General features: G+C 54.8%; 1 protein-coding gene across 1 annotated transcript in view; it reads right to left on the bottom strand.

The window, feature by feature from the left end:
• GRIK3 (glutamate ionotropic receptor kainate type subunit 3) overlaps window positions 1–11,579 on the bottom strand; it is a gene marked incomplete at both ends in the record, with an annotated part of 234,194 nt that extends 222,615 nt beyond the window's left edge. Inside the window, one exon of the mRNA XM_081225397.1 lies at window positions 11,465–11,579. Coding sequence (XP_081081523.1) covers window positions 11,465–11,579 — 115 coding nt within the window. The remainder of the gene's footprint in view (window positions 1–11,464) is intronic.
• Window positions 11,580–13,480: the final 1,901 nt, after the last annotated feature.

Raw genomic sequence — 13,480 nt, 5'->3', positions numbered from 1 at the left:
TGGTCATCTCTTACAAGTACACAAACACACACACACGCACACATTCACACTCTCTAAACCCACTGTGGATGGCGTTTATGCTCCCAGGGTTAAATGGCCCAGGCTGACTGTCTATACAGCCTGACTCTCCAGGTTAACTGTCAACACCTCACTTGACACAAACCTGTCATGTAAACCTGTTGTCTACACATCCTAGCAGGATCCAGTGATGTGGCATAAACAGGAAAAGGAGAAGCCTGACCTGTGGCTGGTGGTAGCACAAGTGGCACAGCTGCAGTTCTGCCTGGAAGCTAACTGAGTGATCCGTCTGCTGAGGATGGAACCGCAGAAGTTCTCTTCCGTGGTTCAGTTCCCAGAGGGAGCAGCAGAGATACTGAGGGGCAAATGGGAAGGAGAGAGGGAAGAGGTCAGAAAAGACAGGAGGATCACGGTCTTTTCTTTTGCCTCTTCTTGAAGTCGACAGCTTGTGCCTCTCTCGAGAAGAGAATCATCATGATATGAACCAGACAATGGATGTAAAGACGAGTTCTAGGCCTGAGAAAGAAAGGCCCACTCCCCTAAACACTCCAGCTTTGCCCAGCAGACCTCACGGGAGAGGTCTTGGCATAGAAGGTGCTGAACTGATGGAGCAGACCACCATGACAGCATTAGGACACTGACTTCACAGAAGAATCTAACAATGTCTTTCATGAATTCCTTGTTGACAATATGGAAAAAGTGTTGAGCTGAATGAGAAGGTTGTTGGGTGGACTTATATGCAAATGACTGTATGTATCAAGGCACTCATTGATTTAACAGATAGTTATTAATCGCCTACTGTGTGCCACACACGATGCTAGATGCATTGGGAAAGTGGTGAATAAGCCAGCTGTGGTCCACGCTTGTCTCTAAGATTCTCTAAGAGACCTTCTCTCTAAGGTAACCAAGAATTACAATTCAGTAAGTGCTATGACAAAGGAAGTTCAGGGTGCTGTGGTGACTCACAGAAGGAGGTGGGAGTCAAGAAAGGCTTCCTGGAGGACAACACATGTTTGCTGAGACCTGAAGGATAACTAGGAGTCAGCCAGAAAGAACAGCAAGAGCAGAGGCCAAGTGTGAGGGAAGGCACAGTGCTTTCTGGGGACTTAGATGTTTGGTATAGAGGAGCAGAGAGTGTGTGTGAGGCAAGGAGGGACAGTGCATGGGTCTGGAGATGCCAACCACGGCAGGTCCTAAAGGGCCTGAAAGCACGAGGAGCCCAGTGGGATTTCAAAGCTGGTTCAAGTGTAGGGTAGTGGATCTAAGACCACCGAAGAAAGCCAACAGACTCTGACATTGGTCATTTCCTGCCTAATGTGTTGATGGCCGGGATGGCTGAAGTGAGGGAAGGCATGCTCATCCCAGGCTCAGATGGCACGAAGCATGCCAGACAACAGAAAGGAAGCCACAAAACTCCACTGTCCACATCCGTGGTTCCCAACCTCAACCATACTGCAGGCCAATAACCACTTACTTCTCTATCACAAACCCCTGGAGCAGGCCAAGGAGGAAGAAGAGGGTGAAATCCATGCCCACCTCCCAAGGATGGATAGATGGGAACAGGCTTTGGTGGTCCAGAAACAAAGAGCAAGACTAACTGCCTGAAGGTTCAACGATAGGATTTACCAGGGATAAATGACAGGTCCTGCCTTCAGGCTCAAAAGATCAACTGCCACAGAGAGGGTGAGAGAAGTGATAGATCGGCAGCGGTGCCCGTGTAAAGGACCTTGTGATCTCATGAGACACCAGCCCAGTATAAATCAACAGAGTGAAACAGCTGCAGAAAAGCCTGAAATAATCGGGGGGTGTAGAAGTAGACACCGATGCTGAGATGTGAGGAGAGGATGAGTTTTCTGTTTTTAATACATAAGCAGGACTGTGGTTAGCTCTGGACACCGTGCTGAAAGAACTGGTTATCTTTAGTCCGGAGAAATGTCTTTACATTTCTGTAGGGTTGCACTGTGGGATAGGGTGCAAATCCAAACCAGAATCAGGGGGCGGGGTAAGCACAACAGTAAGAGCAATGGACAACATTTATTGAGTGCTTACCATGGCTGTAGTCTAAACATATTATGTGCATTAACTCATTTAATCCTTATAAAAACCCCGTGAGGCAGGTATTATTATTATTATTATTATTATTATTATTATTATTATTAGAGATTAAATAATTTGCCCAAGATCCCACAGGTGGGAAATGATGGAGGCAGCCCTCAAACTCAGGCTGTTGCATTCCAGAACCTGTGAGCTTATCCACAAGTTAGACTGCTAAAATGTATTCAGAATTTCCTTTGGGCCAATCATGTTCATTCTCACAATGATCCCATGAAGTCAAATCTATGACTATCTCCATTTTATAGGTGAGGAAATCTAGGCTCAGAGAAGTTAGGTGACTTACCCAAAGTGACACAGCCTGGAAGGAAGGAATGAGAGCTCAAACTCAAGACAGATGGATTTCAGAACCTATACTCTCAACGTCCAAGTCATACTGCCTTCCCCAGAACTGCAGGAAAACCAATTTTAGGGGAAATTTTGCAACAAAGATCGGAGTGGGCCCGTATATTTGCAATAAAGAACAAAGCACGGTTGAAAAGTGGTGAGTTTCCTGTTATGGGTGGTATTCAATCAGAGACTAGATATCCACCTATGGGGGACAGGGGGGGGGGTCCTCCCGTGACTTAGAACAGTGCTACTTAAAGTGTAGTCCTGGGCTTCCCTGCTGGCGCAGTGGTTGAGAGTCCACCTGCCCATGTAGGGGACACGGGTTCATGCCCCGGTCCGGGAAGATCCCACATGCCGCGGAGCGGCTGGGCCCGTGAGCCATGGCCGCTGAGCCTGCGCGTCTGGAGCCTGTGCAAGGCCACAACAGTGAGAGGCCCGCGTACCGCAAAAATAAAAATAAATAAAAAATAAAAATAAATAAAGTGTAGTCCTCAGATGAGCAGCATCAGCATTATCTGGGAACCTATTAAAATGAAAATTCTCAGGCCTCACCCAGACCCACTGAATCAGAAGCTCTGGGGATGGGACCCAGCAGTCTGTATTTTACTGAGCGCTCCAGGTGATTCTGATGCATGTTAATGTTGCAGAAGCAGAGGCCTAGACTGACCCCTGGGGTTCTTTTCAGCGTGGATTCTGTGATTCTTCACCACAGACAGGAAATGTGATGCCTGGAGCCCTGGGAAGGCTTTGGCTCCCTGCTCCTGCTTTTCCGCCCAATTGGGCAGGCTTTTTGGAGTAGCATATTTCAGTTCTGCAAAGCAGATGCAGGAAGGCTTTGCAGAAGTCTCTCTCATTCCTATATTTAAAGAGCTCATCCCTGCAGTGGTTCTGAGAACTCTACAAACCCCCTTCCATCGCAGCCTGTCTGCATCAGTCCCTTTAATAGCACAAGACTTAATTGTATCTTATGGATTGGAACCCTCTTCACACAAACTGGAATCTTAGCTCCATCTCCCTCCTCTTTTTCCCTCTGCCTTCCTTAACCACCATTCAGCATAGCACCAAAGGATTTGAAGTGGAAGCTGCCACTCCCCCCCAGATATCACTCCATCTCATTATCTCCGATCTGTTAAGATCACCATGGGGACTCTCTCCTCCCCCGCTTTTGTGGCCTCATTACCTGGTGTCTCCCAGCAGAGCCAGCAGTGTCTATCCCCTGGGGCCCAGCCTCCAGCTGCAGACCCTCTCTGCACTGGCTTGCTCCGGAAGCAAGCTTGGACTCCACATCCAAGAGGACTGAGCAGGACTCCCTGGACCAATCCCTCAAGAGCACCCCATAACCAGGGTCTTCCCAGCTCTGCATACATGCAAAACACATTTCACTTAAAACACTGCAAATGTAGGGAAGGACCAACACCCCGCGGGCTTCAGGTGTGTGATAAATAACAGGCCAGGAGGAGTCTGGGAGCTTCTGGACATATAGAAGCCTCCTCAGAAGAGCACCCCTCTTGCTCCCTAGCAGGGAGCAGGTAACTGTGGCAGGTAACTGTCACAGGCTGCCAGAGACATCCATTCCACTGCTGGGCATATGGGTATGTCAGAAATGGGCAAATACCATGTACTGAGCTGCATGGGGTACTGATCACAAGGCTGGCACAAGGCAGAGGGTATATAAGAAGCAGAGAGCCTGAGAGCTCAGAGCCTGATGGCGGAGACACAGCCTCCACTGTTGGGGAATCCTTTTTCTCCTAACATTTATTATCAGGCACTGTGCAAAGAGCTTTATATACTTTATCTCCTTTAGTCCTCACGACAACCCTGTGAAGACCCTATAAGGTTCAACCATATGTGGATGAGGAAATGGAGGCTCAGAGGTGAAGTGACTTGCCCAAGGTCACACAGCTAGCACGTTAGACTCCCACTCAAACTCAGATCCACCACATTTCATCAAACCCGAGACATACCATCATGTTTTAAGGTGCCAAGAAAGAAAAAATCCTGCAAGTAAACTTGGACTTGACATGTCAGACACAGACTGATTTCAGAGATGTGAAAATGTGGGGCAAAGAGTCAATCTTAGAATCGATGAAATATATTTTTTGACTCCAAAAACTTCTTTACTAGAGAAAGCCCTGCACATACCCACAAGCATAGCTACAGCCAAGGCCAGTGAGCGTTAGTGAACAAAGTACAAAGGTCAAAGGAAGCAAGAAGAGGAACGTGGGAACCCGAGCTTTGTGGGGAGGGGAGAGCCTGGCTGGCGCTGAGATAGTGTGGACCCTGCTGGTAATTCTGAAGGAGATAAATCAAGGTAAGGTGGGGGCCGAGTGCTCAGGGGTCCAGCAGGTATAAAATGTGGCTGAAGGGAAACAAAAGCAAAATCAGAATGACCTGTTGTCCTCAAACCTAGTGCCCTGGCCCTCAATCCAGTCTTCTCCCCTCTCTCAATCACTCACACTCAATTAGGATTTGGTGTCTGGAGCACAAAGAGAAGCAGAAGAAAACAGGGACTTCAGAACAAACACAGGTGCTAATAGGTACAGGCCAGTGAGGCACCTGGGGCACAAAATTTAAGGAGGTGCTCAATGTCACGTTCAGTCATGCAAGAGCAGGGTCACCACTTGACAGCCTCCTTAAATCCTGCTCCCCTGCCGCCTCCCTCACCTCACCCCAGTCCCACCCTGTGCTGGTGTCAGACTCCTCTCCTCCAACAAAAACAAGAAGAAATGCTGATATTTGAACAGCATCTAAGCTTTTTTGAAATGACATCCCATCTATTTGACTCCGAGAGGCAGGAAGTCTCATCCCCATTTTACAGATGGGGAAACTGAGGCCCTGGAAAATAACATGACCCCTCCAATCGTGCCTGTTCCGAATCTGTCACTTCTGTGGGCACTCTGAGCAGTGCAGTTTCCCCACTTCAAGAACAGGTCAGTCCCTGCAGCCACCACAACCCAGTCTCCCTATGTCCCCTGGAAGAAGGAACAAGGTGTAGGAGAAGGGTAGGCGTGGGTTTTCCTCTGCTCCTGCAGACGTGGCATGGGGAAGGGGGGACTGGGCAGCTCTTGCACCCAGGTCCCCACATCCAACCCACAGTGTCTGTGGGACAGCAACACATATTCCTGGGCCCAGTGTCAGAGGACTTTACCCTCCTATTGTCCACCAGTCTCAGTTCACAGCAATGCAGGCTCTATTTAGAAGGCTGGAATGTGACTCTTGCTTAAAAATAAAATGACCATAAAACCTATTAGCCTGGAAAGGATGTTGGAGGGGAGATGGGATTGGGAAGGAAGAGAGGACAAGAACTAATTTGCTGACCACCTTCTCTGGCCAGGCCACTAGCTGAAGAGGATGGAGGGAGACACAGACACAGGGCCCTGGGGTTTCCTCAATGCTCTGATGATGTCTTTGAGGACAGCCTGGTGGCTGCCAGGGTGACATGTAGGCTGGAGTTTCTAGAGTAGAGGGATTCCTGTGGGTGGACTGAACACAACCAAGGGAGAGTCCAACCTTTATTTCGGGCTCAGATTAAAGTGTCAGGCAGAGTCCAGATGCCCGGACAAGGTGGGATGTAGTCAGTGTACGGTTGTGCGTTGCACATGCGGGAAGGGCGGGAAAGACCATCCATACCTTTCCTCTACAGGAAGCATAACTACCACTTGGTCCATCAGCAAGGACAGTCTGACGCTGAAAACCGGCACTGGTAGGGTTAAATGTTGCAAAGCCCATACAGCCCAGGCCTCTCAGGCTACACTCAGCACCCAGAACCATGGGGGGAGGGGGCGTTGCACCCAGCGCCTATGAAAATCAGTGCTTCCCATCTTCCGACTACACAGACAGTTAAAAGCACAGGATCTGGGGTCAGGCTGGTGGGAATTCTTATCCCACATCCACCACTCACTGGCCACGTGATCCTGGGCAAGTGACCTCACCAAGCTTAGTTTCCTCATCTGCAAAATGAGGATAATGTCTGCAGGGTGTTTGTGAAAGCTAAACCAGATGGTGAGGGAAAAAAAATGCGACAGCTACATGTCTCGAGCACTTACTAGTCACATTACCAGTCACTGTTTGAAAAGCATAGTCCCTGGCAGCTAGTAAGTGCTCAATAAACCAGGGCCATTGCATTGCGGTTGTGTGTTGTTTTCCTATTTTGATTTCGCTCCAGACCCAGGTGGGGTCCCAGGCAAGAGACGCACGGCCACCTCAGCACAGGCACACTGCCCCCTGGCGCTGCTGCTGGGGAATCAGCACCTGCGAGAAGAGCTATTCCAGCCAACAAGTCCAAGGCCTGTCTGCACCAGGCCCGCCCCTGGCCCACCTGTCCATCCAAAGCACCTCGGGAGGACAAGCCAGGGCCTGCTGGGGGCAGGCCCCAGAGGAAGGGCCCTGCTCCTGGAGTTTCAGTCCTCTCTGCTGCCAGGCAGGGCCTGGGGAGCCCAGGGCTCCTCTGCTGCTGCCGCCCAGCCGAGAGGGAACATCAGCTCTCTTGGTTCCCTCTGGAGGGTCCTGAGCAAGCAAGGCAGGGTGCAGGCGGAAGCAGCAGGAGGCAGAGGCTGGGGCAGCTGACTGTGACAGCCTGGACGAAGCCTGGCCTCAGCAGATCAGAAACAGTCCCAGTGGTGGAGCACAACCAGGTCTTCCCCTAAAAGAGCAGCCCTGAGCCTCCTCTGCATGTGACCTTGCACGCCCCCACCCATAGGGCATCTGTACCTCCCCCCTCCCCACGGAGGTGGCTGTTTCCTGGAGCAGGGACACGGGGCCTGTGGGAACGTGGGGACTCATCTAGCTGTGAAACCTACAATGGCACTGACAGGGAGGCTCACAGGCCCCACGAAGGATCCTAAAGGCAGCCAAGCAGCCCTGCGTTTTGAAGGGTGGGATGAAGAGCTGCTCCTCAGAGCCCTTTTGAAAGAGCACAGTGGGCTGGGCTTCTGAAGTCAACTGTCATGCCGGCAGCAGGGGGATGCGAGTGACCTTGGAAGGGCCTGGTCGGGACACTGTGCTGGCTCACCCCGCATCAACCACCTCTAAAAACCCCAGATCATCCTGACGTCAAAAGACTGTTTAGCGCAGATGCAAGGCAGGCATCAAGAAGAAATGAAACTCCAGCTCGAGAAGGAGGGAAGCCCGGGCTGACAGGAGCAGCTGGGCTAGAAAGTGGAGGCAGAAATTCCTGAAGTTAATGCTTTCTAAGGCCCCTCGGGCCACTCCCAGGTCTTGTCTGAAGCTATTTGCTTCCAGGGGGGGAAACCCTATTGATCTTCATTCAGCGCCTGTCTGCTCAACACGGCGGGATGTTTCAGCGCATCACCAGTCACTGTGAGAAATTTCTCATTGTTTTACGCATAGCAGCTCCCAAACTCAGGAGACGAACGTTCAGGACCATTTGGATGAACTGATCGCAGGAGATGCAGACAGGGCTGACTTGGGAACTCTGGGCGAGGGGACCTCACGCCCCTGGAACAGACTGCAGTACCCGCTACCCCGCGCCACCCCTCTCCACCACCCCTGCCCCCAGCTCAGGCTCAGAGCCTCGAAACTCTTTTGCTCTGTCTGTAGATGCTCCGAGGGGCCAGTGCTGAGCCAGCCTTTCCCTCCCACCTTCCACCCCTCCACACACACCTGCTTTATGTCTCTGCAGTCGTTTGGCTCTGAACCTCCCCACCTGGCTGGCTAGAGATCACCATCGTCCACTCGAGCTCCCCAGCTATCGCCCCACTGTCTGTTTCCCTTTTCAAATTCCAGGCTGGCCCTCTATCCTACAGTATGTATGTAACACGACGGATGATCTAGCCGTGAAACCTACTATGGCACTGACAGTCCCCACCAGCCTGCACTAAAGGGAACTTTGAAACCACAGAATATCCCCAGCCATCACGGCCAACTCAGTAGTTTACAGATGGGAAAACTGAGGCTCCAGGTTGGTGGGAGAGTGTAATTTGACCAAGATGGCTCAGGAAATTGGTGGAAGGCAGAGGAGAAAACCCAGGCCTCCTGGCTCCCAGCCCAGGGCCCCTCCACTTCAGCTTCTAGGTCACATAACCAGGAAATCCAGGTCCCCACATGAGGCCACTGAAGCACTGAGAGGACCCACGCATTAAGCTGCTTTCTGTGAGTTAAGACTAGGATCCATCTGAACAATAATAACGATTATAATAATAATAATAAAATGTTGAACAATATGCCTTGAAAACCTTCAATAAGCAACACTTGATAACCACACGCAGAATACATCTTCCACATATTCATATAAAATAATCAATGATCATTTTTTTCCTGCAGACTACAATCCAATTACTCTCTCTCCCTCGCTCTCTTCCTTACTCTCCTTTGTTACTTGCAAACCATCCAAGCAATCAATGCCTTGACCTCTCCCTCTGATAGACACAATTACAAAAAGACAGAGCAATGCAATTCATCTATTCAAGACGGATTGTTTGAACACTCTGTCACACTGCTGAGCTATCCATCTCCTTGTCTAAGAGGAAATTTCAGCCCCCCAAAAAAGGCACAAAGAGAGGGAGCGGGTACGCTGCTCCCCAGCCCAGAGAGCCCCTTGCACACCTGCAGGAAACCCCTCTCCCAGGCTGGTGCTAGGCGACGCCTGCCTGCTAGGCAAGGATTCGGCTGTCAGCGCAGCCAGCTCAGGCACCAGTCTTGGGAACCAGAAGCACCCAGCACACGCCGGAGCCCAATTTCCAAGGCCTCAATTCCTGTGGCCCTAGCCAGAGCGCTGAGATCCCAGGGGTGGGGAGAGAGAGAAAAAGGGAGATGGCATCAGGCCCAGCCAAGATGCTGTGTTTGGGTTTCAGCATGAGATTCTCTGTGTGTGTGTCTCTCTCTGTGCCAGGTCCGCTGTAGCCCCTGGCTCCAGCTGAGACTCCAGCCTGTGCTCAGAAGGACAGAAGTTCAGCTCCCCAGGAAGCTCCAGAGAAGCCCAGGGGCCTCAGAGCCTTCCCATCCTCCATCCAAGCTGGCACAGCTCCGGCAGTCACGTTCGGCATCGGCCCAACACCCCAGTCCTCGGGCTGGGAATCAAATGGGGCAGGGCTCTTGGATATAAATGGCTTGGACCAACACGCTAATTAATCCTGGGGCTTAATACGAAGAAGATTAGAAGAGAGGAGGGCTTTGCCATCCTTAATTGCATATTACACGATGAACCCAAGAAAGGGCGGGCAGGCTTCGGGCTTCCCCTCAGGGCAGTGAGGAGTCCCCCAGTGCAAGTCAATTTCACAGTAAGAAGGAGCGGGTGAGGATACATCATCCTGCCCCTCCTCAGCTCAGCCTTCCGGGGCTTCCCTCACCTGCTCCTTCTCTTCCTGGGCCCCCCAAAGACTGCCACCCCTGACGCTGGGCTAGGAGCATGCCCATCCCACCCCTGTGGAGGAAGGACCACGGAAGAGGGAACTGCAATGCATGGGCTGGGTGCATAGCACCTTTTGGGTCCCCCTCTTTTCTCCCAAGGGCACCCTACCATGCAGGCCCACAAAAAAACAGGGAAAGAAGCAGGGAATAAAGGAAGAACTGGTCCACTACTAGGGGGCTGCCTGCTCCTAGAATGGTGACCAAACTGGGCGCTGGGGCAGGCAAAGGTGCAGAGATAGAAGAGATATTTTTGTCTTGCCAGGAGCAGACTGGGCTGCAAAGGGTTAAGCCTGGTCACGAGGGCTGTCCCCAGAGTCGGGTGCCTGGATTCCTCTGCCTCCAATGTCTGCCTGCCAGGGTCCTGGGCATAAACGGAAAGACCCCAGCGTGGGCAGAGCTGAGGACTGTGCTCTACCCTCGTCCAGATGTCCAGTTCAAGAGGATCTGGAATCCAGGAGAGAGACAGATTTCTGACTGCCTCCTAGGAAAACCTAAAGGAGGGAAACCGAGCTCGACAGTGGTTCCCTACACCCCGTCACGGCGCTGGCAGCGCAGAGTCCGTGCCTAGATTAGAGCCACAGGGGAGCAAGGTGGCCCTGGCCCAGCAGAGCTCTGGCCTCCTTGCTCCAGATGCTGGTGGTGGCGCCTCGCGAACCCAGGCGGCCCAAGTCTCCGGCCTGGTGGCGGGCGCAGGGCCTGCGTGGCGGAGGCTCCCGCGTGGCCAGGCCGGGCCCAGCCCTGGCGGTCTCGGGCCTGGGACACTCGGAGGCATCCCGCACAGCCCGGAGCGCTGCCTACAGGATGCCTCAACAAAGTTAAAGCCCCGAGTAAGAGCCTCTGGCGAGAAGAGACGCGGGGACGCCGGAGTCCCAGAACGCCGCACGCAGCCCCGCCGGCCGCCGCCAGCTACGGAGGGATTTCGGCTAACTTTAAAATCCCCTCGCATCCCTCTTGTCGCCTTCCCTGGCTGCGCTGGGCGGGCTCCGTCGTTCCCTTCCCCCTGCCTGCGCTGCCCCAGGCGAAGGAGAGGCCTCGACCGCGACGGATGGCTGGAGCGACCGGCGGGGGCCGCTCCTCCCTTGCCCCGCGCCACGGGGCTGAACGGGGGCCACCGAGGCCGAGGGCAGCCACCGGGAGAGGAGACCGGCCGCCCTTGTCATGCGAAGCCGTATCCTGCGTCCCCGCCGCGGCCGCTCGAGCCCTGCCCCAGGTGGGGGAGAGGGGCCCTCGGGGAACGAGGAAGGGAGAGAAGTTGGCGCCTTCCCCAGGGTTCCCGCTTCGCGGAGAAGCCAGGTCCCAGAACTCGGTCTGCGGCCGGTCCTGCTGGCAGTAGCCGGGAAATGCGCCCGCGACTCGGGCTGGGACCGGAACGCTTCGCTACACTCCGCCAGCTCTGGCCTCCCAGGAGCGCGCCAAGGGCCCCTCGCCCGCCGCAACCCGTCTGCCTCCTCTCCAATAAGTAAGGCCCATGACCCCGGCTTTGGAACTTTGTCCTCACCGGGACGAGCTCCTGGTGGTCACCCGGCCCCGGCAGCGTGGAGAGAGGGTGGGAAATCTCTTGGGATCGCGTACAGTGGCCCCCCGTTCCCGCCCCCGCCCGGGCGCACGGAGACCCCCGGCTCCGGGGAGCCCTTACCGATCCGGATGACGTGGGGCATCCCGCGCGAGTCCGGGATCCAGAAGGCGCACACGAGGAGCCCGGCCCAGTATTCCCAAACCAGACTCCGGAGGCGCCGCCAGGGAGCGGTCATCGTTGGGCGCCGCCGAGCGTGCCCGGGGCGCGGCCGTGGCGGGCTCCCTGGGGCGGCAGCTCTAGGCGCGGGCGCGCAGCAGCCCCCGAGGCGCCGCCTGGCCCAGCAGCCCGGCTCCTGAGCGCCGCTGCGAGTGGGGGGCGCCCCGCGGCGCCGCGCACATCTTACTGGGGGGCCGCCCCGCCGGCGCCCGCCCAGCCCGGCTGCCGCCCACGGGCCGCCCGCGAGCGAGGCTCCTGGACTCCACTCGGGTTCCTTTCGGACTCGGCTGCGGCTTGCGTCGGCTCGGCTCGCGCGCGGGCTCCCACCTGCCCCGGCTGCCGGGCGCTGGCGGGCGGGCTGCACGCGTCTCCGGCCGCTCCTCCTCCAGCCGCCGCGGATGCTATCGCCCGGGCTCGCACAAAGCCCCGGAGTGGAGTTGCACGCGCGCACACTCTCCCTCCCAGCCCCCTCCCCCGCGCCCTGCCTCCCGCCTCCCGCGCCGCCCGCTGCCCGCGCTCCCTCCGCACACTCCCCCGCGCACACACACTTCACACTCACACCCGCCGAGGCGTACACCCGCGAGCTCACACCTGGGCGGGGAAGGGGACCCGGGACCCGGTCTGGGGAAACGGCCGGAGAACGAGGACTCTCCTCGCTTCCCAGACGTCCGCATCAGCCCTGCCGCCCCCAGTCCCTTCGACTGCGAGGGCACGGAGCCTGGGAGCCGGGCGTGGAGCACGAGAGCTGGTACCGCGAGCTGGGAGACGGCGGCAGCCTAGCGGCCGGACCAGCTGGAAGAGACGCGCCCGCAGGGAGCGGAGGAACCTGGAGCCTGCCGTCTGCGGAGTCTCGCCTTCCAGCGCTCACGCAGCCGTCGCTGGCTGGACGGCGGCGGCCGGAGACTGACCCAGGAACCGGTTTCCCTCCCTAACCCCATCCCTCGTGGAAGCAGAGTTAGAGTTGGGGCTGGGACTCAGGGGAGACGGAATTCAAAGCGGATTGTCCACGCTGGGCTAGGGGAGCTGCAGGAGCTGGTAGGGGTTGGAGAGCCCAGGCCAGACCCTCTGCTGTGGAAAGCAGGACTGGACCATGCCCCACAACTACAGGGGCTTGGCAGGAAGATGGCTAAATCCTTAGCAAAGGGGCGGCTGAGATGCACGCTGGTACTTCCTGTCCCTCTTCTTCAACTCTGCAGGAGTGGCTGGCCCCCTCCCCCATTTCTCCTGAGAAAGAATAAAGAGAAACTGTAATTTTCCGTGGGATGGAGCAGGACCCGTGGGGGAGCAAAATAGAAAGGGTTAAAAAAAAACTTGTTTATTAGCAATAATAAATTTTTTTTTCAAGTGGCGCTGGGTGTCGAGGGAAGGGAAGGGCTGTGGAGCGAGTCTGGAACAGGAGGCAGCGAAATACGCAGTTAGACGAGCTTAATGACCTTTTTGACAGAGACAAAGTGGTGCCGATACAGTAGATAAATAAACGGATCTGTCACCAGGCAGCGGCTAGGCTGTGTGTGAATTTATTTTTCTCATTTAAATAATTTGATCTATTCCATCATTCCAATGTCTCCCATTTGCCAGCTGTCTGGTAAAAGCATGGCCCCAAACATCTGATCTTACAAATAGACCATGAGTCGGCCTCTATGTGGCCTGTTCATTTCCCGGTCTTTTCTTTCCCACCCTGTCCAGGCATAGGAGACTATGGCATTGTGTGGGGATGTGAATATTGCAGCATGGCCAATCCTGCCGATTGCGGAGGGACTCCCTCCCACCTGAAATGGAGGTGACTGTGGCTGTGGAAGGAGCAAGAGGGGAGATTGCCAAAGATCTCCTCTCAAAAAGAGAAAGAGATGTGCTGCTCTTGAGGGCACCCCCAAAGATCGGCCAGCAAATGGAGGTTACCACTTCTTTTGCCAGACTTTG

This window comes from Mesoplodon bidens (genome assembly GCF_964165515.1).
Source record: "Mesoplodon bidens genome assembly, chromosome: 2".
Lineage (NCBI taxonomy): Eukaryota > Metazoa > Chordata > Mammalia > Artiodactyla > Ziphiidae > Mesoplodon > Mesoplodon bidens.
Note: the sequence above shows the minus strand (reverse complement) of the source record. Positions and strands in the feature narration are given on the sequence as shown.